General features: G+C 44.0%; 1 protein-coding gene across 1 annotated transcript in view; it reads right to left on the bottom strand.

The window, feature by feature from the left end:
* Positions 1 to 11,578, bottom strand: part of LOC139539380 (gamma-aminobutyric acid receptor subunit beta-3-like) — a 74,717-nt gene extending 63,139 nt beyond the window's left edge. The window contains exons 1-3 of the mRNA XM_071342260.1: positions 11,487 to 11,578; positions 11,289 to 11,356; positions 798 to 1,018 (exon numbers count right to left, since the gene is read on the bottom strand). Coding sequence (XP_071198361.1) covers positions 798 to 1,018; positions 11,289 to 11,356; positions 11,487 to 11,559 — 362 coding nt within the window. The 5' untranslated portion in view covers positions 11,560 to 11,578. The remainder of the gene's footprint in view (positions 1 to 797; positions 1,019 to 11,288; positions 11,357 to 11,486) is intronic.
* Between the last annotated feature and the right edge of the window lie 14,696 nt (positions 11,579 to 26,274).

Raw genomic sequence — 26,274 nt, 5'->3', positions numbered from 1 at the left:
TTACTAATGGTTTTCTTTGAGACTGTGGTCCCAGCTCTCTTCAGGTCATTGACCAGGTCCTGCTGTGTAGTTCTGGGCTGATCCCTCACATTCCTCATGATCATTGATGCCCCACGAGGTGAGATCTTGCATGGAGCCCCAGACCGAGGGTGATTGACCGTCATCTTGAACTTCTTCCATTTTCTAATAATTGTGCCAACAGTTGTTGCCTTCTCACCAAGCTGCTTGCCTATTGTCCTGTAGCCCATCCCAGCCTTGTACAGGTCTACAATTTATCCCTGATGTCCTTACACAGCTCTCTGGTCTTGGCCATTGTGGAGAGGTTGGAGTCTGTTTGATTGAGTGTGTGGACAGGTGTCTTTTATACAGGTAACGAGTTCAAACAGGTGCAGTTAATACAGGTAATGAGTGGAGAACAGGAGGGCTTCTTAAAGAAAAACTAACAGGTCTGTGAGAGCCGGAATTCTTACTGGTTGGTAGGTGATCAAATACTTATGTCATGCAATAAAATGCAAATTAATTACTTAAAAATCATACAATGTGATTTTCTGGATTTTTGTTTTAGATTCCGTCTCTCACAGTTGAAGTGTACCTATGATAAAAATGACAGACCTCTACATGCTTTGTAAGTAGGAAAACCTGCAAAATCGGCAGTGTATCAAATACTTGTTCTCCCCACTGTATATATATATATATATATATGGAGAGACAGTACTAACCTCAGATGAGACATTATATATATATATATATATATATATATATATATATATATATATATATGGAGTGACAGTACTAACCTCAGTCCGTAGAGCACGGTGCCGTCCGGATGCAATCGGATCATACGGTTCTTCACGGTGACCCCATGCACAAAGGACTTCTTATCGTTGAGGAAGTAGGTGTCGGGGACCCAGAGCTGGTCGGCGACCCGGTTATCCAGCGTCAGGTTGAGGGGGATCCCAGCGTATGCCAGCCTCTTATCCCTCCAGTACTGCTGGAAGTACATGGTCAGCGTGTAGTCCTGAAGACACACATAGAACAAGGTTAAAGGAGTCATATCATACACTTCATTTACATGGTTAAAGCAGTCATATCATACACTTCATTTACATGGTTAAAGCAGTCATATCATACACTTCATTTACAAGGTTAAAGGAGTCATATCATACACTTCATTTACAAGGTTAAAGCAGTCATATCATACACTTCATTTACAAGGTTAAAGGAGTCATATCATACACTTCATTTACAAGGTTAAAGGAGTCATATCATACACTTCATTTACAAGGTTAAAGGAGTCATATCATACACTTCATTTACAAGGTTAAAGCAGTCATATCATACACTTCATTTACAAGGTTAAAGGAGTCATATCATACACTTCATTTACAAGGTTAAAGCAGTCATATCATACACTTCATTTACAAGGTTAAAGGAGTCATATCATACACTTCATTTACATGTTTTCTCACCTACAGTACCAGTCAAAAGTTTGGATACAGTTACTCATTCAAGGGTTTTTCTTTATTTTAACTATTTTCCATATTGTAGAATAGTGAAAACATCAAAACTATGAAATAACACATATGGAATCTTGTAGTAAACAAAAAAAGTTTTAAACAAATCAAAATATATTTTTATATTTGAGATTCTTTAAAGTAGCCACCATTTGCCGTGATGAAAGCTTTGCATACTCTTGGCATTCTCTCAACCAGCTTCACCTGGAATGCTTTTCCAATAGTCTTGAAGGAGTTCCCACATATGCTGAGCACTTGTTGGCTGCTTTTCCTTCACTCCGCGGTCCAACTCGTCCCAAACCATCTCCATTGGGTTGAGGTCGGGTGATTGTGGAGGCCAAGTCATCTGATGCAGGGCGGCAGGTAGCCACAGCGTTGGGCCAGGAACCGAAAGGTTGCTGGATCAAATTCCCGAGCTGACAAGGTAAAAATCTGTCGTTCAGCCCATAAGCAAGGCAGTTAACCCACTGTTCCGCAGGCGTCGAAGACGTGGATGTCGATTATGGCAGCCCCCCCCCACACCTCTCTGATTCAGAGGGGTTGGGTTAAATGCAGAAGACAAATTTCAGATGAATACTTTCAGTTGTACAACTGACATGGTATCCCCCTTTCCCCTTTCCATCACTCTCCTTCTTGGTCAAAAATACCTTACACAGCCTGGAGGTGTGTTTTTAGTCATTGTCCTGTTGAAAAACAAATGATAGTCCCACTAAGTGCAAACCAGATGGGATGGCATCTCGCTACATAATGCTGTGGTAGCCATGCTGGTTAAGTGTGCCTTGAATTAAAAAAAAATCACAGACAGTGTCACCAGCAAAGCACCCCCACACCATCACACCTCCTCCTCCATGCTTCACGGTGAAAATCACACATGCAGAGATCCATTCACCTACTCTTTCTCACAAAGACACAGCGGTTGCAACCAAAAATAAAACCTTTGGAGTCATCAGACCAAAGGACAGACTTCCACCGGTCTAATGTCAATTGTCTCTTCTTTTTATTGGTGTCCTTTAGTAGTGGTTTCTTTGCAGCAATTCGACCATGAAGGCCTGATTCACGCAGTCTCCTCTGAACAGTTGAGGTTGAGATGTGTGTCATGACGTTAGCCTGTGGGTAAGGTTTATGACCCCCCCCCATAAATTCCTTTCTCCCTGCCCTCTCTCTTGACTCTACAGAGGGACTCTTGAATAGCCTTTCTTAAACATATAGAGTCTGGGAACATCAAACAAGTGGAGGGAAAGGAACCATATTTCGGTAATAGAACCAGTTGACAATATGCGTTGGTACTTAATGAATATGATGTCAGTTCGGTTGTCATCTGAGACATTATGACTGATGACAGGACGACCTAAACTGTATCTGGGAAAGTCTACACATTATAGTTATCAGATTCACATGGAATTGTTGTGCAATTCAAATGTTTAAATATAAAATTATTTGTGAAAAGATTAAATGTAATTTTAGCTTCCAATTGAGAGATTTGGGTTTTCATAAGGTTAGGGCTCTGCTCAATCAGTGGCCCGCCCCTGTGAAGAGACATGGGTTATAAACTATGAAACATACCCTTCTCCCTTCACTATATAAGCCCTTGACGAACATGTAACCTTCTGTTCCGGGTACATTAGGATGACGATCCGATGTCAGAAGGATTCAGATAATAACTACAGAACGAAGCCAACCTCAGCGTGAGCTTTGGTTGAGAATGGTATGAACTTTTAACTCTTATTCGCTACAGAAGTGATACCTCCTAGCCGTTGAGTTAGCAGCGGACGCTGTAAACGTGGGCTAGGAAAGGACGGACAGAGTATCCCGTCTACCACACAACGACGACACTACAACGTTTCCCGTTCACCACCAGAGACACTCTTCAAAGGACAAAGGACTCTGTTGGGCAACACGGCCTTCCATCTACCACCAACCTATTGAAGCGCAGCTCAGAGTAAATATTTATTGCATTTTCCTTTTCCAAATGGGCAGTAATTTAGAATGCATAAGATTCTGTATTTACGATAGAGTAGCTTCTCCCTTTGTTCTTCAGTCTTCAAATCAAATCAAATGTATTTATATAGCCTTTCTTACATCAGCTGATATCTCAAAGTGCTGTACAGAAACCCAGCCTAAAACCCCAAACAGCAAGCAATGCAGGTGTAGAAGCACAGTGGCTAGGAAAAACTCCCTAGAAAGGCTAAAACCTAGGAAGAAACCTAGAGGAACCAGGCTATGAGGGGTGCCCAGTCCTCTTCTGGCTGTGCCGGGTGGAGATTATAACAGAACATGGCCAAGATGTTCAAATGTTCATAAATGACCAGCATGGTCAAATAATAATAATCACAGTAGTTGTCGAGGGTGCAGCAGGTCAGCACCTCAGGAGTAAATGTCAGTTGGCTTTTCATAGCCGATCATTAAGAGTATCTCTACCGCTCTTGCTGTCTCTAGAGAGTTAAAAACAGGGACGTTTTCCTTTATGACATAATTTGTAATCAAGGTATGATTCATTCTCTGTAAATGTAATTCTGTGTGATTAGTTAGGTATTTCCTAAATAAATAATTAAACCCAATTTTGTATTGCTGATTCAACTTGTTAGCCAGGGTTCGTGAAGATAACCAAGAATTTACAACTTTCAGATGAGACTGAAATAAGGTGACGATTAATATTGACTGCGATTGATGTAAATTACTACTAGGTCTTTAAGAGTTTATTCGGAAGATAACAGCTCTATAAACACTCTTTCGTGATGCCCCGACTTTCTAGTTAATTACATTTACATGATTATCTCAATCAGGTAATATTAATTACAGAGAAAGGATTTTATAGAATAGCATGTCATATCACTTAATCCGGCATAGCCAAAGAAACGACATGTGTCTGTTACTTTAACTCTGTGAAGCATTTATTTGGGCTGAAATCTGCGGTGCAGTTAACTCTACTGTACTAATTACTCTGGGTCTTCCTTACCTGTGGCGGTCCTCAAGAGAGACAGTTTCATCATAGCGCTTGATGGTTTTTGCAACTGCAATTGAAGAAACTTTCAAAGTTCTTGAAATTGGATTGACTGACCTCCATGTCTTAAAGTAATGACGGACTGTCATTTCTCTTTGCTTATTTGAGTTGTTCTTGCCATAATATGGACTTGGTCTTTTACCAAATAGGGCTGTCTTCTGTATACCCCACCTACCTTGTCACGACACAACTGATTGGCTCAATTAAGAAGGAAAGAAACTCCACAAATTAACTTTTAACTAGGCACACGTGTTAATTGAAATTCATTCCAGGTGACTACCTCATGAAGCTGGTTGAGAAAATGCCAAGCTTGTGCAAAGCTGTGATCAAGGCCAAAGGTGGCTACTTTGAAGAACCTCAAATATAAAATCTATTTTGATTTATTTAACACTTTATTTGGTTACTGTATGATTCCATATGTGTTATTTCATAGTTTTGGTGTCTTCATTATTATTCTACAACGTAGAAAATAGTAAAAACAAAGAAAAACCCTTGAGGAATGAGTAAGTGTGTCCAAACCTTTGACTGGTACTGTATGTGTCTGTATATATAGGTTCAGGAGGTTCAGGAGTCAGGTTCAGGAGGCTCCTCCTCTCCTCACAGGGAGAAGAGACAACCAATGGCCAGGGCTATACACTAGCGTCAGGTTCAGGAGGCTCCTCCTCTCCTCACAGGGAGAAGAGACAACCAATGGCCAGGGCTATGCACTAGCGTCAGGTTCAGGAGGCTCCTCCTCTCCTCACAGGGAGAAGAGACAACCAATGGCCAGAGCTATACATCACAGTCTGACGCTGGAAATAGATTTCCTGTAGTCAGGTTGATATTTATGGAAGTGTCAACAGCCATTATTCAGGACCTGTCTAGTCCTGTCTAGTATAGACCCCCTCCTCCACAGGTATTATGAGCAGCAGAAAAGCAGGCAGGCCTGTACACTATAGACCCAGGCAGGGGTGTCTAGTATAGACCCAGGCAGGGGGTGTCTAGTACAGACCCAGGCAGGCGGTGTCTAGTATAGACCCAGGCAGGGGGTGTCTAGTACAGTCCCAGGCAGGGGGTGTCTAGTACAGACCCAGGCATCTAGTACAGACCCAGGCAGGGGGTGTCTAGTATAGACCCAGGCAGGCGGTGTCTAGTATAGACCCAGGCAGGGGGTGTCTAGTATAGACCCAGGCAGGCGGTGTCTAGTATAGACCCAGGCAGGGGGTGTCTAGTATAGACCCAGGCAGGGGGTGTCTAGTACAGTCCCAGGCAAGGGGTGTCTAGTACAGACCCAGGCAGGGGGTGTCTAGTATAGACCCAGGCAGGGGGTGTCTAGTATAGACCCAGGCAGGGGGTGTCTAGTACAGACCCAGGCAGGGGGTGTATAGTATAGACCCAGGCAGGGGGTGTCTAGTACAGACCCAGGCAGGGGGTGTCTAGTACAGACCCAGGCAGGGGGTGTCTAGTATAGACCCAGGCAGGGGGTGTCTAGTATAGACCCAGGCAGGGGGTGTCTAGTATAGACCCAGGCGGGGGTGTCTAGTACAGACCCAGGCAGGCGGTGTCTAGTATAGACCCAGGCAGGGGGTGTCTAGTACAGACCCAGGCAGGCGGTGTCTAGTACAGACCCAGGCAGGCGGTGTCTAGTACAGACCCAGGCAGGCGGTGTCTAGTATAGACCCAGGCAGGGGGTGTCTAGTACAGACCCAGGCAGGCGGTGTCTAGTACAGACCCAGGCAGGCGGTGTCTAGTATAGACCCAGGCAGGCGGTGTCTAGTACAGACCCAGGCAGGCGGTGTCTAGTACAGACCCAGGCAGGGGGTGTCTAGTATAGACCCAGGTAGGGGCTATACCTACTTCCTTTCACCAGAGCCCTATGGTCTGATATATAGTGCCCTACCTTTCACCAGAGCCCTATGGTCTGATATAGTGCCCTACCTTTCACCAGAGCCCTGTGGTCTGATATATAGTGCCCTACCTTTCACCAGAGCCCCTGGTCAAACATAAGGCACTATTAAGGGAGCCATTTGGGACAGACAGGATCTAGCTCTCAGGCCATACAGTTCAGTCACTTAGCAGACACTCTAGAGCGACTTGCAGACTTCATTTTTTACTGGTCCCCCATGGGAATCAAACCCACAACCCTGGCATTGCAAGAGCCATGCTTTACCAACTGAGCCACAGCATCGGTACTACTGTCGGTTTCAGTTTGTAAGGATGGCCGATAACCTCACCATGCCAAGACGCTGCTACAAACTGAATCTTCAAATAAAAATAATAACTTTGAAGCAGGCTATGATGAGTGATGTCTACTGGGCTGGACTACCGTGGCCTGTGAGGGGTCAGCAGCTTCTGGACTGGAGAAGGGAGCCTGTGGATGGTTGAGGTGTTAAACTTGCCCCCAGTTGGACCTGAACCCATCACAGAACACAGAAGTGCTTGAGGAGGACATTTTGAAATTAAATCCCTGTTGATTATTGTTGTAATAACCTGCCACACACCAAGCAGGCTAGGACAGGGCTGTAACAACCTGCCACACACCAAGCAGGCTAGGACAGGGTTGTAATAACCTGCCACACACCAGGCAGGCTAGGACAGGGTTGTAATAACCTGCCACACACCAGGCAGGCTAGGACAGGGTTGTAATAACCTGCCACACACCAAGCAGGCTAGGACAGGGTTGTAATAACCTGCCACACACCAAGCAGGCTAGGACAGGGTTGTAATAACCTGCCACACACCAGGCAGGCTAGGACAGGGTTGTAATAACCTGCCACACACCAAGCAGGCTAGGACAGGGTTGTAATAACCTGCCACACACCAAGCAGGCTAGGACAGGGTTGTAACAACCTGCCACACACCAAGCAGGCTAGGACAGGGTGGTAATAACCTGCCACACATCAAGCAGGCTAGGACAGGGTGGTAATAACCTGCCACACACCAAGCAGGCTAGGACAGGGCTGTAATAACCTGCCACACACCAAGCAGGCTAGGACAGGGTTGTAATAACCTGCCACACACCAAGCAACAGAGTCAGGCTGTGAATTATTCAGAAACCATTCTGAACATGTGTCCCAAATGGCAACCTATTCCCTACATAGTGCACTACGCTTCACCAGAGCCCTATTCCCTACATAGTGCACTACTCTTCACCAGAGCCCTATTCCCTACATAGTGCACTACGCTTCACCAGAGCCCTATTCCCTACATAGTGCACTACTCTTCACCAGAGCCCTATTCCCTACATAGTGCACTACTCTTCACCAGAGCCCTATTCCCTACATAGTGCACTACTCTTCACCCGAGCCCTATTCCCTACATAGTGCACTACTCTTCACCAGAGCCCTATTCCCTACATAGTGCACTACTCTTCACCAGAGCCCTATGGGCCGTAGTCAAAAGCAGTGCAACTGTATAGGGAATGGGGTGCCATTTGGGACACAGTCTCTAAGACTGGTTCTACTGTTGGAGGGGGGGAGTAATGCTTTTTAAATGGACCTCTGTGGGCTCGACCACTCAGCTCTGCTCTGCTGACTCATTATGAAACGCCTAAAATAGTGGTTACAAAGTTAAGAAGGCAACAACATAACCAAGCACTTTGGTACGAATGTATTGTACTGGTCCTGTACGTAGCTCAGTTCATTAGAGCATGGCCCTGGCAACATCACAGTTGTGGGTTGAATTCCCACTGGGGTCACATAGCAACATGGATGGACTGTTGTCACTTTGGATAACATTTTATACTATGTAAATGGTATATATATATTACTGTATTGGCCTATATTACCATACTGTATTGGCCTATATTACCATACTGTATTGGCCTAAATTACCATACTGTATTGGCCTAAATTACTATACTGTATTGGCCTATATTACCATACTGTATTGGCCTAAATTACCATACTGTATTGGCCTAAATTACAGTACTGTATTGGCCTATATTACAGTACTGTATTGGCCTATATTATAGTACTGTATTGGCCTATATTACCATACTGTATTGGCCTATATTACCGTATTGGCTTATATTATGGTATTACAGTACTGTATTGGGCTATATTACAGTATTACAGTACTGGACAATATTACAGTATTACAGTACTTTATTGGCCTATATTACGGTATTACAGTATTGTATTGGACAATATTACGATATTACAGTATTGGCCTATATTACTGTATTGGCTTCAGTGGTGAAAAAGGCCGTCATTGAAAATAATATTTTTTTCTTAACTGACTTGCCTAGTTAAATAAAGGTACAATTTAATTAAAATATTACTGTATTGGTCTATATATTATTGTATTGCTTACCATTCCACTGTACTGTAGGAGCTAGAAACACAAGCATTCTGCTGTAGGAGCTAGAAACACAAGCATTCTGCTGTACTGTAGGAGCTAGAAACACAAGCATTCTGCTGTACTGTAGGAGCTAGAAACACAAGCATTCCACTGTACTGTAGGAGCTAGAAACACAAGCATTCTGCTGTACTGTAGGAGCTAAAAACACAAGCATTCTGCTGTACTGTAGGAGCTAGAAACACAAGCATTCCACTGTACTGTAGGAGCTAGAAACACAAGCATTCCACTGTACTGTAGGAGCTAAAAACACAAGCATTCTGCTGTACTGTAGGAGCTAGAAACACAAGCATTCTGCTGTACTGTAGGAGCTAGAAACACAAGCATTCTGCTGTAGGAGCTAGAAACACAAGCATTCTGCTGTACTGTAGGAGCTAGAAACACAAGCATTCTGCTGTACTGTAGGAGCTAGAAACACAAGCATTCCGCTGTACTGTAGGAGCTAGAAACACAAGCATTCTGCTGTACTGTAGGAGCTAGAAACACAAGCATTCTGCTGTAGGAGCTAGAAACACAAGCATTCTGCTGTAGGAGCTAGAAACACAAGCATTCTGCTGTACTGTAGGAGCTAGAAACACAAGCATTCTGCTGTACTGTAGGAGCTAGAAACACAAGCATTCTGCTGTACTGTAGGAGCTAGAAACACAAGCATTCTGCTGTACTGTAGGAGCTAGAAACACAAGCATTCTGCTGTACTGTAGGAGCTAAAAACACAAGCATTCTGCTGTACTGTAGGAGCTACAAACACAAGCATTCTGCTGTACTGTAGGAGCTAAAAACACAAGCATTCTGCTGTAGGAGCTAGAAACACAAGCATTCTGCTGTACTGTAGGAGCTAGAAACACAAGCATTCTGCTGTAGGAGCTAGAAACACAAGCATTCTGCTGTACTGTAGGAGCTAGAAACACAAGCATTCTGCTGTACTGTAGGAGCTAGAAACACAAGCATTCTGCTGTACTGTAGGAGCTAGAAACACAAGCATTCTGCTGTAGGAGCTAGAAACACAAGCATTCTGCTGTAGGAGCTAGAAACACAAGCATTCCACTGTACTGTAGGAGCTAGAAACACAAGCATTCTGCTGTACTGTAGGAGCTAGAAACACAAGTATTCTGCTGTACTGTAGGAGCTAGAAACACAAGCATTCTGCTGTAGGAGCTAGAAACACAAGCATTCTGCTGTAGGAGCTAGAAACACAAGCATTCTGCTGTAGGAGCTAGAAACACAAGCATTCCACTGTACTGTAGGAGCTAGAAACACAAGCATTCCACTGTACTGTAGGAGCTAGAAACACAAGCATTCTGCTGTAGGAGCTAGAAACACAAGCATTCTGCTGTACTGTAGGAGCTAGAAACACAAGCATTCTGCTGTACTGTAGGAGCTAGAAACACAAGCATTCCACTGTACTGTAGGAGCTAGAAACACAAGCATTCTGCTGTACTGTAGGAGCTAGAAACACAAGCATTCTGCTGTACTGTAGGAGCTAGAAACACAAGCATTCTGCTGTAGGAGCTAGAAACACAAGCATTCTGCTGTACTGTAGGAGCTAGAAACACAAGCATTCTGCTGTACTGTAGGAGCTAGAAACACAAGCATTCTGCTGTACTGTAGGAGCTAGAAACACAAGCATTCTGCTGTACTGTAGGAGCTAGAAACACAAGCATTCTGCTGTACTGTAGGAGCTAGAAACACAAGCATTCTGCTGTAGGAGCTAGAAACACAACTATTCCGTCACACCTGTTGTAACATCTGCTAATCTGTGTATGTGACCAATAAACTTACATTCAGTACATCTCTGATCTTGTCAATATCAGATTTTACTTACTTTGAATCATAATAATTCATAACCATAATAATACATTACAGTATATACTGTATCATACTTTAAATGTTTATACTTTACAAACTTACATTTTCATTATGTAAATCTGTAGTAGCCAGCAAAAAAAATCTATATGTTTACCAAATGGTTTAATGATTATCAATGAAGAGCCGTAACGGTAAAATGTACTTTAACAAATGAGAAGAGAATCACATCAAAAGTAATGTGAGCGGTGCACTGTGAAAAGCAATGACTTTATATGACCACGTATTGCAATGTGAAACATGTATTTCTAGAAGAAATGGCTGATCAAGGATCATCCTTATCCTGCTCACCAAGCCACAAAATAGAACAATCTGCTGCGAACTTCTCAACCAAAGGTTTTCACTTCTGACAAGTAAAGACAGTGGAGAGGTAATACGTACTGATGTCTGAAATACTGTCGGTCAACATAAAGCATTACGGCGGTAACCGCTCAACCCTTTCAAACAACACGAAGACAACATTGTCAACGAGGAAAAGGGAAGCCATACGAATGTCTGAAATATGTTAACATTATGCAACATCCACAGTCAATCAATGGTCAAATGTAAGTATATGGACTTATACTACTTACCATGTTGACCTCTGACACCATGTCGATGTTTGCCACATCTAAACTCATGCCAACAGAAACCGGTGCGCCTGAGAAATGGGACCAATAATCAAATGACCATTAACATGACAAATAACGTACATTATTATATTCATTATAATAATATTATTGGGCAATAATTTGCACCATCATCAACGCGCAAAAAAAGTGTAGATGTACCTCCAAAGTCTGGTCGAAGGCGGATATCATAGCCCTTTAACAGTCTGTCCACCGTCTCCTTTACGACAGACATATTCCCCTGTTCGTTGGCGCTGAAATACAAGAAAGAGATATTTAAACTAACTTTTTCCCAATACGACGGGACCCATCCCTTCTTTACGACCAGTCTCTTCTCCAACACTCACCTCTGCGCACAGCTCATCAACGCCACTATGAGCGGCACAGATAGAATGTCAAATACCCCTCTTCTCTGGAACCCGCACATTTCTTGTGATCTCTCCGACATGGGATCACGCGTCTAGACTCTAAACCGGTGTTTAACGTTTTTTTCCCAGCGTACAAAATCAATAAATCCGTTATAAAACCACGTATCTATGGGTATATGTCAACAGCAGCTCTCTGATATTAACCTGACATGGTTAGCTCCCGAGATCTTTGATCAGTTCAAATGTTTCACATCAGTCGGAAATCTTTCTGTTTCTGTTGGAACCCGAAGATGTTATTGCACCGCGCATTAGGTGAACACCAAACATTTCGCCTAAACCGTTACCAGTACCGGCGGCGAGACCCGTCGTGGTTTGAACTCATCCAAACCTCCATTATCCAAGCCATGGCATGCATTGCTTTTCAGACGATCACATCCACAGCAATGTAGAAATCCGGATGTCACTTCTGGGGTTTTTGAATTAGAGACCAATTCATTCCAAGTGCGTAAAACTCATCTAGCGTACATTATCCATGTTGTCACCAGGTGTTTGCCATTCTCACGCCAGGTTTTCCTCTCCCTTAGATGAGACTCAGCACCACCACTGGTTCATACCACGTTGTCCGGAGTCTGAAGAAACTGTCTCTCTGTATGATAGAGGAGCTAAATGGACCAGGATACGTGATACTACAGTTTGCGAGCTCGTTGGAGCTTTTTGCTGATTGGTAGAACAGCAAAATTCATATTGACTCGGGGGCCAGCCAGCAACAATTCACTAAACGGAAATATATCTATTATCTACTTGGGTAAAACATTTAATGTATATGCCCAGACATCATTAGCTTAATATTCCACAAGGTAATGTGGTGATTCTATGCGGCTCAGTCGGTAGAGTAGGGCGCGTACAACAGTAAGTGTTATGGGTTCGATTCCCTCTAGATTCACCTGTAGGACGCTTTGGATAAAGCTGTCTGCTACATAGTGTATATTACTATTTGTAAACTGGGTGGTTCGAGCCCTGAATGCTGATTGGTTGAAAGCCGTAGTATATCAGACCATATACCATAGGTATGACAATATATTTATTTTTTACTGTTCTAGTTACGTTGGTAACCAGTTTATAATAGCAATAAGGTACCTCTGGGGTTTGTGATATATGGCCAATATACCACAGCTAAGGGCTGTGTCCTAGCACTCCGCGTTGCTTCGTGCGTAAGAACGGCCCTTAGCCGTGGTATATTGGCCATATACCACATCCCCTCGGGCCTTATTGATTAATTATGAAGTGTAAGGTTTTGCATCTTATTGTCAATATTTAGCCTATGGTTGATTGTCTTCCAGCAAACTAGTTAAAGATGTACTATTCAGAAATCACTCCTTCATTTCCTGGTTGTTAAAATTCTAATAGTTTGACAAATTTCAGTTTTGTGACAAAACAAGCAAGTACAGTGTAGAGAATCATTGCACTGTCTAAACTTCGTTGAAATATATTTTCCATAACCAGAATTAGGACACCAAAAGCATAGATACACAAACAAAACGTAAAAACGGGAAGCATAGAAAAAGCGTTTTCTAGTTCCGACTAGCATGTGAACGCGGCAGTACGTGGCTCAAACTCGGGACCTCTGGTTTGCTAACACACGTCCTCCTTGACAACATTCCAACGGGTTGAGTCACCCAATAGGTACCAATTGGTGGCTCCATCCGTAACATTTCAAGCTAGCTGTGGAGTAAATGTATGGTTCATTACAGTGTGTTGTCGTTTTACAGAGTTTTTACACAGGTTGACTGCAAGTGTTACTCAAGTTACTCCTATGAATTATACTGTATTTCTAAATCTGTACCAAGTTATATTGTGTTGTGTGTTAACCTTAGATCAGATCTGTTGTGTGTGTTAACATAGATCAGTTCTGTGTTATGTGTGTTAACCTAGATCAGATCTGGGTTATGTGTGTTAACCTAGATCAGATCTGGGTTATGTGTGTTAACCTAGATAAGATATGTGTTATGTGTGTTAACCTAGATCAGATCTGTCAGCTCAGTGAAGAACTGCTCTCTTGCCCTTGACTCTGTGTGTAATAGATGAGTCCATTGTGACAGGAAGTATCCTATCATTCAACGAGGTAGTAGTATATCATTCAACGAGGTAGTATCCTATCATTCAACGAGGTAGTATCCTATCATTCAACGAGGTAGTAGTATATCATTCAACGAGGTAGTAGTATATCATTCAATGAGGTAGTAGCCTATCATTCACGAGGTAGTAGCCTATCATTCAACGAGGTAGTAGCATATCATTCACGAGGTAGTAGTATATCAATCACGAGGTAGTAGTATATCATTCACGAGGTAGTAGCCTATCATTCAACGAGGTAGTAGAATATCATTCACGAGGTAGTAGTATATCAATCACGAGGTAGTAGTATATAATTCACGAGGTAGTAGCCTATCATTCAACGAGGTAGTAATATATCATTCAACGAGGTAGTAGTATATCATTCACAAGGTAGTAGTATATCAATCACGAGGTAGTAGCCTATCATTCAACGAGGTAGTAGCCTGTCATTCAACGAGGTAGTAGCCTATCATTCAACGAGGTAGTAGCCTATCATTCAACGAGGTAGTAGATTATCATTCAACAAGGTAGTAGTATATCATTCAACGAGGTAGTAGTATATCATTCACGAGGTAGTAGCCTATCATTCAACGAGGTAGTAGCCTATCATTCAACGAGGTAGTAGCCTGTCATTCAACGAGGTAGTAACCTAACATTCAACGAGGTAGTATCCTATCATTCAACGAGGTAGTAGCCTGTCATTCAACGAGGTAGTATCCTGTCATTCAACGAGGTAGTATCCTATCATTCAACGAGGTAGTAGACTATCATTCAACGAGGTAGTATCCTATCATTCAACGAGGTAGTATCCTGTCATTAAACGAGGTAGTATCCTATCATTCAACGAGGTAGTATCCTGTCATTAAACGAGGTAGTAGACTATCATTCAACGAGGTAGTATCCTGTCATTCAACGAGGTAGTAGTCTATCATTCAACGAGGTAGTATCCTATCATTCAACAAGGTAGTATCCTATCATTCAACGAGGTAGTATCCTATCATTCAACGAGGTAGTATCTTATCATTCAACGAGGTAGTATCCTATCATTCAACAAGGTAGTAATATATCATTCAAAGGGTAGTATCCTATCATTCAACGAGGTAGTAGTCTATCATTCAATGAGGTAGTATCCTATCATTCAAAGAGGTAGTAACCTATCATTCAACGAGGTAGTATCCTATCATTCAACGAGGTAGTATCCTATCATTCAACGAGGTAGTATCCTATCATTCAACGAGGTAGTATCCTATCATTCAACGAGGTAGTATCCTATCATTCAACGAGGTAGTAGCCTATCATTCAACGAGGTAGTATCCTATCATTCAACGAGGTAGTATCCTAAGGTGTGTCCCAAATGGCACCATATTCCCTATAGTGCACTACTTTAAACCAGAGGCCTATGGGCCGTGGTAAAAAGTGCACTGAATAGGGTGCCATTTGGGACATAGACCGGATGTCAACGTGCAGACAGGGGACACTGTGAGAGATAGGGAGCCATCGTATTGATTCTGAGCACTAATGGGGGGTCTGGCAGCATCACATTACAAACAAAGAGACAGTAAGACAGACAGACATCACACTATGTAGTGTGTATAGTCCAATATGTTACCAGTCCTCCATACTACTGTGCTAATAATGATACTCGTGGAGATGAGGTCTCTGTGATGGTCTCAGTGATGGTCTCCGTGATGGTCTCTGTGATGGTCTCAGTGATGGTCTCTGTGATGTCTCTGTGATGGTCTCTGCGATGGTCTCTGTGATGGTCTCTGTGATGGTCTCTGTGATGGTCTCTGCGATGGTCTCTGCGATGGTCTCTGTGATGGTCTCTGTGATGGTCTCTGCGATGGTCTCTGCGATGGTCTCTGTGATGGTCTCTGTGATGGTCTCCGTGATGGTCTCAGTGATCAAACCAATTACCATCAATAGACTGTTGATGAGGTCGTGTTGGATATAAAACTTCTATGTCTCCAGACCGTGTCATCATTGTTATTTTATTTATTTGATTGAACCTTTATGTAACGAGGCAAGTCAGTTAGGAACACATTCTTATTTACAATGACGGCCTACCAAAAGGCTTCCTGCAGTGAGAGGGGCTCGGATTAAAAATATAAATAAATTATTTAAAAATATAGGACAAAACACACATCACGACAAGAGAGACAACAATCCATCAGATTCTAAAAGAGACTTGACATTTCACTGGGTATTCAACTTTCATGAAATGGCTGATTTGAAATCCTGAACATTTAGCACAGAGTTGATATACTGCACCAATATTATTACAGGGAAGTCGATTTGTGTTCATTTGAATGAGTTTAGTTGATAATTGTCAGACTGCATGAGCATTGCTGTGTGGGCCAGACAGCCAGAGAAGTGGCTCAGAGTAGAGACCCTCCCTATACATACTCCATTAGATTAGAGGACTAATGTGTTTATATGAGAGACTCTGGAAATGATGGAGCTGTTGGTCTGATTCCAGGAACAACCACACACAGTCATTCCACAGCTCTGAGAGAGTCAACCATGTTATAGAGGACCACTCCCTCTGCTAATAGAAACCAGTATTTGTCAGATAATTCGTTTGGAAATTAAAGACGATCTTGAATAAAACAAAAGGGATTTATCATCTACATTTAAAAAAATCAAATAATAAAACTGTGGTTTTGAGTTGCTCAACCTAAACTTGTAATTTACAGTGGTTCTATAGAGATCACCCTAAACTTGTAATTTACAGTGGTCCTATAGAGATCACCCTAAACATTTAATTTACAGTGGTTCTATAAAGATCAACCTAAACATGTAATTTACAGTGGTTCTATAAAGATCAACCTAAACATGTAATTTACAGTGGTTCTATAGAGATCACCCTAAACTTGTAATTTACAGTGGTTCTATAGAGATCAACCTAAAGTTGCTGAAAGTGTCTGGCTTCATGTAATTTCTTAAAGACAGTCAGAAAGTCAAAGGGATGAAAAATCTTTATTTTATCTGTCAGGTCATAAGGGCCAAGGTGCAGCGTAGTAGGCGTACATTTTCTTCTATTTAAATGAACACCGAACAAAAGGAGAAATGGCTGCCTAAATATGATCCCCAATCAGTAAACAGCTGTCTCTGATTGGGAAGCATACCAGGCCAACATAAACCATTAATCACCTAGATGACCCACTGGTGCGTATAGCCTGCATCAATGGTACCGGTTCGATGACACAGCTAGCACAGGACGCACTGGGCTGTGGAAGCGTACATCTGGGCGAATGCGAGGAGCAGGCACAGATTGCACCGGACTGGTAACACGCTCCTCCAAACGCCTGCGTTGTCGCTTACTCCTCGCCAACTCCATTCTCCGGTATCCCTCCTCAGACTGTTCCATCGACTCCCAGGCGGGCTCTGGCACTCTCCCTGGGTCGACCGACCACCTCTCTACCTCCTCCCATGTTGTCACTGGTTCACACCTCGGCTCCGCCGACCACCCCGTGTGCCCTTTCCTTGTGGCCGCGAACCCCGGCGTCGTCGCTGTTCTCCTCTGTCTTACCGGACCCTGGGCCTGCCGTCCTGTACCTTGGCCTCTACTCTGGATTACCGACCTCTGTCTTACCGGACCCTGGGCCTGCCGTCCTGTACCTTGGCCTCTACTCTGGATTACCGACCTCTGTCTTACCGGACCCTGGGCCTGCCGTCCAGTACCTTGGCCTCTACTCTGGATTACCGACCTCTGTCTTACCGGACCCTGGGCCTGCCGTCCTGTACCTTGGCCTCTACTCTGGATTACCGACCTCTGTCTTACCGGACCCTGGGCCTGCCGTCCAGTACCTTGGCCTCTACTCTGGATTACCAACCTCTGTCCCACGCATCAGGCCACCAGTGCGCCTAGTAGTGTAGGTAGTAGTGTAGATAGTAGTGTAGGTAGTAGTGTAGGTAGTAGTGTAGATAGTAGTGTAGGTAGTAGTGTAGATAGTAGTGTAGGTAGTAGTGTAGATAGTAGTGGTGTAGGTAGTAGTGTAGGTAGTAGTGTAGGTAGTAGTGGTGTAGGTAGTAGTGTAGGTAGTAGTGGTGTAGGTAGTATTGTAGGTAGTAGTGTAGGTAGTAGTGTAGGTAGTAGTGTAGGTAGGTAGTAGTGTAGATAGTAGTGGTGTAGGTAGTAGTGTAGGTAGTAGTGTAGGTAGTAGTGTAGGTAGTAGTGTAGGTAGTAGTGGTGTAGGTAGTAGTGTAGGTAGTAGTGTAGATAGTAGTGTAGGTAGTAGTGTAGGTAGTAGTGGGGTAGGTAGTAGTGTAGGTAGTAGTGTAGGTAGTAGTGTAGGTATTAGTGGTGTAGGTACTTGTAGTGTAGTTAGCTGTAGTGTAGGTAGTCGTGTAGGTAGCTGTGGTGTAGGTATTAGTGTAGGTAGCTGTAGTGTAGGTATTAGTGTAGGTAGCTGTGGTGTAGGTATTAGTGTAGGTAGTAGTGTAGGTAGCTGTAGTGTAGGTAGTAGTGTAGGTAGCTGTAGTGTAGGTATTAGTGTAGGTAGCTATAGTGTAGGTAGCTGTGTAGGTAGCTGTGGTGTAGGTATTAGTGTAGGTAGCTGTAGTGTAGGTATTAGTGTAGGTAGCTGTGGTGTAGGTATTAGTGTAGGTAGCTATAGTGTAGGTAGCTGTGTAGGTAGCTGTGGTGTAGGTAGCTGTAGTGTAGGTAGCTGTAGTGTAGGTAGGTAGTAGTGTAGGTATTAGTGTAGGTAGCTGTAGTGTAGGTATTAGTGTAGGTAACTGTAGTGTAGGTATTAGTGTAAGTAGCTGTAGTGTAGGTATTAGTGTAGGTAACTGTAGTGTAGGTAGCTGTAGTGTAGGTATTAGTGTAGGTAACTGTAGTGTAGGTAGCTGTAGTGTAGGTAACTGTAGTGTAGGTATTAGTGTAGGTAGCTGTAGTGTAGGTAACTGTAGTGTAGGTAGCTGTAGTGTAGGTATTAGTGTAGGTATTAGTGTAGGTATTAGTGTAGGTAGCTGTAGTGTAGGTATTAGTGTAGGTAATTGTAGTGTAGGTATTAGTGTAGGTAGCTGTAGTGTAGGTATTAGTGTAGGTAGCTGTAGTGTAGGTAGCTGTGGTGTAGGTAGGTAGTAGTGTAGATATTAGTATAGGTAGTAGTGTAGGTAGTTGTAGCTGTAGTGTAGGGAGCTGTAGTGTAGGGAGCTGTGGTGTAGGGAGCTGTGGTGTAGGGAGCTGTGGTGTAGGGAGCTGTGGTGTAGGGAGCTGTAGTGTAGGGAGCTGTGGTGTAGGGAGCTGTAGTGTAGGGAGCTGTAGTGTAGGGAGCTGTAGTGTAGGGAGCTGTGGTGTAGGGAGCTGTAGTGTAGGGAGCTGTAGTGTAGGGAGCTGTAGTGTAGGGAGCTGTGGTGTAGGGAGCTGTGGTGTAGGGAGCTGTAGTATAGGGAGCTGTGGTGTAGGGAGCTGTAGTGTAGGGAGCTGTAGTGTAGGGAGCTGTAGTGTAGGGAGCTGTGGTGTAGGGAGCTGTAGTGTAGGGAGCTGTGGTGTAGTCTACACCGCTGAGATGTAGTGGGCTGTAGAGGGCTGTAGTGGGCTGTAGAGGGCTGTAGTGGGCCGTAGTGGGCTGTAGAGGGCTGTAGTGGGCTGTAGTGGGCCGTAGTGGGCTGTAGAGGGCTGTAGTGGGCTGTAGTGGGCCGTAGTGGGCTGTAGTGGGCTTTAGAGGCACTGGAGGAGAAACAAATTGTTGTTCCGCTAAAGGACGGAATAGTCCTTGTTGGGCACAGACCGCGACGGATAACGGCGGGCGACTTCACAGGCGTATTGATGGATGGCGTTACACTACAGCATCGCATATTAATAACAGATGTATATCTAAGAAATACTGTATTAAAGTAGATGATGATGAGGGGAGTGTATCAGAATGCAGAGTTCTTGTTCTGTAAGGTTGAGTTCATCGGTACTGTTGTAGAAGAGGTGATACCAGCAGTGGCTGGTCCGGGCTGTAGTCTAGACAGGCAGGGTAGAACACATTTCTAAAGGACAGACACTCCTTTAGAGTGTCCAGCTGCGTGAAGGCAGACAACATTGCTTTCCAATTCAAATTGAATACTGTGCTTATCAATAACGCACCCTCAACGATACAGCTAGAGATTTATTTTAATCGATTGTGACGTTCATTGAACATGTATTGTTGTTCTGGAACGTAGCCCTTTTTCTTTGTGTTCTGGAACGTTGCCCTGTTTCTTTGTGTTCTGGAACGTAGCCCTGTTTCTTTGTGTTCTGGAACGTTGCCCTGTTTCTTTGTGTTCTGGAACGTAGCTCTGTTTCTTTGTGTTCTGGAACGTAGCCCTGTTTCTTTGTGTTCTGGAACGTAGCCCTGCTTCTTTGTGTTCTGGAACGTAGCCCTATTTCTTTGTGTTCTGGAACGTAGCCCTGTTTCGTTGTGTTCTGGAACGTTGCCCTGTTTCTTTGTGTTCTGGAACGTAGCCCTGCTTCTTTGTGTTCTGGAACGTAGCCCTGTTTCGTTGTGTTCTGGAACGTAGCCCTGTTTCGTTGTGTTCTGGAACGTAGCAATGTTTCGTTGTGTTCTGGAACGTAGCTCTGTTTCTTTGTGTTCTGGAACGTAGCCCTGTTTCTTTGTGTTCTGGAACGTAGCCCTGCTTCTTTGTGTTCTGGAACGTAGCCCTATTTCTTTGTGTTCTGGAACGTAGCCCTGTTTCGTTGTGTTCTGGAACGTTGCCCTGTTTCTTTGTGTTCTGGAACGTAGCCCTGCTTCTTTGTGTTCTGGAACGTAGCCCTGTTTCGTTGTGTTCTGGAACGTAGCCCTGTTTCGTTGTGTTCTGGAACGTAGCAATGTTTCGTTGTGTTCTGGAACGTAGCTCTGTTTCTTTGTGTTCTGGAACGTAGCTCTGTTTCTTTGTGTTCTGGATCGTAGCCCTGTTTCCTTTGTGTTCTGGAACGTAGCCCTGTTTCTTTGTGTTCTGGAACGTAGCCCTGCTTCTTTGTGTTCTGGAACGTAGCCCTGTTTCTTTGTGTTCTGGATCGTAGCCCTGTTTTCTTTGTGTTCTGGAACGTAGCCCTGTTTCTTTGTGTTCTGGAACGTAGCCCTGCTTCTTTGTGTTCTGGAACGTAGCCCTGTTTCGTTGTGTTCTGGAACGTAGCCCTGTTTCTTTGTGTTCTGGAACGTAGCCCTGTTTCTTTGTGTTCTGGATCGTAGCCCTGTTTTCTTTGTGTTCTGGAACGTAGCCCTGTTTCTTTGTGTTCTGGAACGTTGCCCTGTTTCGTTGTGTTCTGGAACGTAGCCCTGTTTCTTTGTGTTCTGGAACGTAGCCCTGTTTCTTTGTGTTCTGGAACGTTGCCCTGTTTCCTTGTGTTCTGGGTGTTGGGTTACTGGTGCTGGGTGCTGGGTTATTGGTGCTGGGTTGTGGGTTACTGGTGCTGGGTTATTGGGTTACTGGTGCTGGTAGTGGGTTACTGGTGCTGGGTGGTGGGTTACTGGTGCTGGGTAGTGGGTTACTGGTGCTGGGTGGTGGGTTACTGGTACTGGGTAGTGGGTTACTGGTGCTGGGTATTGGGTTATTGGTGCTGGGTAGTGGGTTATTGGTGCTGGGTATTGGGTTATTGGTGCTGGGTAGTGGGTTATTGGTGCTGGGTTATTGTAATGTCTCTTATCGATGGCGGTTATGATATCGTTTAGGACCTTGAGCGTGACTGAGGTGCACCCATGACCAGCTCTGAAACCAGATTGCATAGCGGAGAAGGTACGGTGGCATTGGAAATGGTCGGTAATCTGTTTGTTAACTAGAATAGCAGTATCGACTATCATAATGTCGTGACGTTGTATTGATTGTGACGACTGCTGTTCATCGAATGATTAACTGTTTATAATTACGTGATTCAATTAATCAGGTAATCATTAACTCAGTAACCTGAGGCACCATGGGAAAAGTTCATTTGTAATGAGTGTCCGTTTCCCAAATTAACTCAAAGAATATCAGAATATCGATTCTACAACAGTCGCCAATTAATTAATTTCCTCTACAGTCTCATTATGAACGTTGCATAATTCGTTGAATCTGCACAAACCCGAGTCTCACTAAATAAGAAACAGGTCCCTAGCGGACCAACACAATATGACACGTTACACAAAATGGGGATTTATAAAGAGAGTGCATGTGAGAAAAGCACACTTGGATACATTTGTAAACTATGCTTAGTTTAGCCCTAACACCTTACCCCAAACTGCCGCTCTTATGGGGCAGAATATAATGATGTAATTACTTGTCGATGGTCTCCGATGGGGTGTCCCTTCGTGGACCGAGTTCACCTTCTCCTCTGATGTCAGCACCTCTTTGGTTACCGCAACTCTCTGATTGTCCACAAGATGTCAGTGTCCTTTCTCTTAGTGGTCTGTTTCCTCACCTTTGTTCTGAAAGTGGGTCTTCGGAGTACGTTTCCAACCTTTATGGCAAGTTCTCTGGGCGTATGTAGTTACGAGTCAAGGCGTCAAGGTTGTCCTCTGATCAAGTTTAGACAACTAATTTCACAGTTCACTTTTACAAAAACATTCTCTTTGATCTGGACATTTTACACACAATGTACAATATGTAAACATGTGCATATTATGGAAACTCTTCAAGTTGCAATGTTTTCGTTATAACGTCGTCATTTAACTTTTAATAACATCACAAATACGACATAAATTTTCATATTCCATCTATCGTTATTACCATTTTAGCTGATTAAATATTTGTCCCAAAGTCCATTTATCGCAAGTTACCGTTCTGAGTTAGATTCTCCATAGGGCCCACTCACACATTCCAATCCTTCACACTGAAAGGACAAAGGATTTGGCCATGCACGCCTCCAACTCAATCATCAAGTTTGCAGACGACATAACACAACAGTAGTGGGCTTGATTACCAACAACGACGAGACGGCCTACAGGGAGGAGGTGAGGGCCCTCGGAGTGTGGTGTCAGGAAAATAAACTCAGCAAAACAAGCAAAACAAAAGAGATGATCGTGGACTTTAGGTAACAGCAAAGGGAACACCCCCCTATCCACATCGACGGGATAACAGTGGAGAGGGTGGAAAGTTAAGTTCCTCTGTGGTCATAACACTGACAAACTGAAATGGTCCACACACATAGACAGTGCATCTTCAACCTTGGGGCGGCAGGGTAGCCTAGTGGTTAGAGCATTGGGCTAGTAACCGAAAGGTTGCAAGTTCAAACCCCTGAGCTGACAAGGTAGAAATCTGTCATTCTGCCCCTGAACAAGGCAGTTAACCCACTGTTCCTAGGTCATCATTGAAAATAAGAATTTGTTCTTAACTGACTTGCCTAGTTAAATAAAGATCAAATAAAAAACCTCAGGAGGCTGAACATTTTTGGCTTGTCACTGAAAACCCTCACTAACTTTTACAGATGCACAATTGAGAGCATCCTGTCGGGCTGTATCACCGCCTGGTACGGCAACTGCTCCGCCCATATCCGTAAGGCTCTCCAGAGGGTAGTGAGGTCTGCACAACGCATCACCGGGGGCAAACTACCTGCCCTCCAGGACACCTACACCACCCGATGTCACAGGAAGGCCATAAAGATCAAGGACAACAACCACCCGAGCCACTGCCTGTTCACCCCGCTATCATCCAGAAGGAGAGGTCAGTACAGGTGCATCAAAGCAGGGACCGAGAGACTGAAAAACAGCTTCTATCTCAAGGCCATCAGATTGTTAAACAGCCATCACTAGCAGAGAGAGGCGGCTGCCTACATACAGACGATATCATTGGCCACTTTAATAAATACAACACTAGTCACTTTAATAATGTTTACATCTCGCATTACTCATCTCATATGTATACTGTATCCTTCACTATCTATTCTTTACCATCCATTGCAGCTTAGCCCCTCTGTCACTGCTCATCCATATATTTTATACTGATATATTCTCATCCCATTCCTTTACTAGATTGTGTGTATTAGGTTTTGTTGTGGAGTTGTTAGATATTAGGTTTTGTTGTGGAATTTGTTAGATATTACCTGTTAGATACTGCTGCACTGTTGTATCTAGAAGCATTTCACTACACTCACAATAACATCTGCTAACCATGTGTATGTGACCATTAACATCTGCTAACCATGTGTATGTGACCATTAATATCTGCTAACCATGTGTATGTGACCAATAACATCTGCTAACCACGTGTAGGTGACCAATAACATCTGCTAACCATGTGTATGTGACCATTAACATCTGCTAACCATGTGTATGTGACCAATAACATCTGCTAACCATGTGTATGTGACCAATAACATCTGCTAACCACGTGTATGTGACCAATAACATCTGCTAACCATGAGTATGTGACCAATAACATCTGCTAACCACGTGTATGTGACCAATAACATCTGCTAACCATGTGTATGTGACCAATAACATCTGCTAACCATGTGTATGTGACCAATAACATATGCTAACCATGTGTATGTGACCATTAACATCTGCTAACCATGTGTATGTGACCAATAACATTTGATTTGATTTTGTCTGCTGCCTTACGATTTACAGTGGGCATGAGGTGTCATAAACCCCCCCCACCTCTGGTGGGTGTGAGAGCTATCTCTGTAGGACTGTGGTCCAAGGTAACCTGACTCAAACAGGCCAGTCATGACAATTAAATAACATTAACACTAACCCCACAACATGATCCCGCCCCGCCCACAACATGACCCCGCCCCACCCACAACATGACCCCGCTCCGCCCACAACATGACCTTGTCCCGCCCACAACATGACCCCGCCCCGCCCACAACATGACCCCGCCCCGCTCACAACATGACCCCGCCCCGCCCACAACATGACCCCGCCCCACACACAACATGACCCCGCCCACAACATGACCCCGCCCCACACACAACATGACCCCGCCCACAACATGACCCCGCCCCGCCCACAACATGACCCCGCCCAACAAACTGCTATGACAACAGGACAGCCATGAGGTCAGTCAGCACATGTATCAACAATTAGTTGATGACTTTTCATCAGAAACATAAACGTGCAATTTATACTCATCTAATTGGTTGCAGTAGTTCACCATGAAGTCAGCACATGTTATGTATTAGCAATCAGCAGATAACTTCTCCATTGAACTCTCACAAACAGATGAATGATCATTCAGACATTCAGAGCTCAATCTGTATTTGATAGGAGTCCTGTGGTATGTTTGAGACACTGTCCTCAACCAGGTCGGTATCAACTGCTTCATGTAGTTGTATTGAAGCATACAATGGGTTAGTGTAACGGATGTGAAATGGCTAGCTAGTTAGCATACAATGGGTTAGTGTAACGGATGTGAAATGGCTAGCTAGTTAGCATACAATGGGTTAGTGTAACGGATGTGAAATGGCTAGCTAGTTAGCATACAATGGGTGAGTGTAACGGATGTGAAATGGCTAGCTAGTTAGCATACAATGGGTTAGTGTAACGGATGTGAAATGGCTAGCTAGTTAGCATACAATGGGTTAGTGTAACGGATGTGAAATGGCTAGCTAGTTAGCATACAATGGGTTAGTGTAACGGATGTGAAATGGCTAGCTAGTTAGCATACAATGGGTTAGTGTAACGGATGTGAAATGGCTAGCTAGTTAGCATACAATGGGTTAGTGTAACGGATGTGAAATGGCTAGCTAGTTAGCTGTGGTGCGCGCTAATAGCGTTTCAATCGGTTACGTCACTCGCTTTGAGACCTTGAAGTGGTGGTTCCCCTTGCACTGCAAGGGCCGCGGCCTTTGTGGAGCGATGGGTAACGACGCTTCGTGGGTGACTGTTGTTGTGTGCAGAGGGTCCCTGGTTCGCGCCCGTGTCGGGGGGACGGTCTAAAGTTAAACTGTTACATTAGCAAATGTCTAACAACTTTTAATATGTTTTATGGAAAAAAGGGTTGGAAATATGTGTTTCCATAATGACAATCTAAATAGCCTACCTACAACTGGTCAAATGTTGTCACGATGTGCACTCGTGCTGCCTCGTCTCCTCTCACTCACACTCAGTGCTGCCTCGTCTCCTCTCACTCACACTCAGTGTTGCCTCGTCTCCTCTCACTCACACTCGTGCTGCCTCGTCTCCTCTCACTCACACTCGTGCTGCCTCGTCTCCTCTCACTCACACTCGTGCTGCCTCGTCTCCTCTCACTCACACTCGTGCTGCCTCGTCTCCTCTCACTCACACTCGTGCTGCCTCGTCTCCTCTCACTCACACTCGTGCTGCCTCGTCTCCTCTCACTCACACTCGTGCTGCCTCGTCTCCTCTCACTCACACTCAGTGTTGCCAACTTAGCGACTTTTAGGACAGCCAATAGCTACTTTCCTTACTGAGGAGTTGGCAACACTGCTCACACTCTGCTGCCTCCTGCAGCGCTCAGTCTCAACACACACCTCTCACTCAGCAACAGCCTCCTAAAATAATGTTGTGTTTACCTGCGAGTTTTTCTTTATTTCTATTAGCGTCCCT

Source organism: Salvelinus alpinus, chromosome 15, assembly GCF_045679555.1.
Source record: "Salvelinus alpinus chromosome 15, SLU_Salpinus.1, whole genome shotgun sequence".
Lineage (NCBI taxonomy): Eukaryota > Metazoa > Chordata > Actinopteri > Salmoniformes > Salmonidae > Salvelinus > Salvelinus alpinus.
This window is presented reverse-complemented; position numbering and strand designations above follow the sequence as displayed.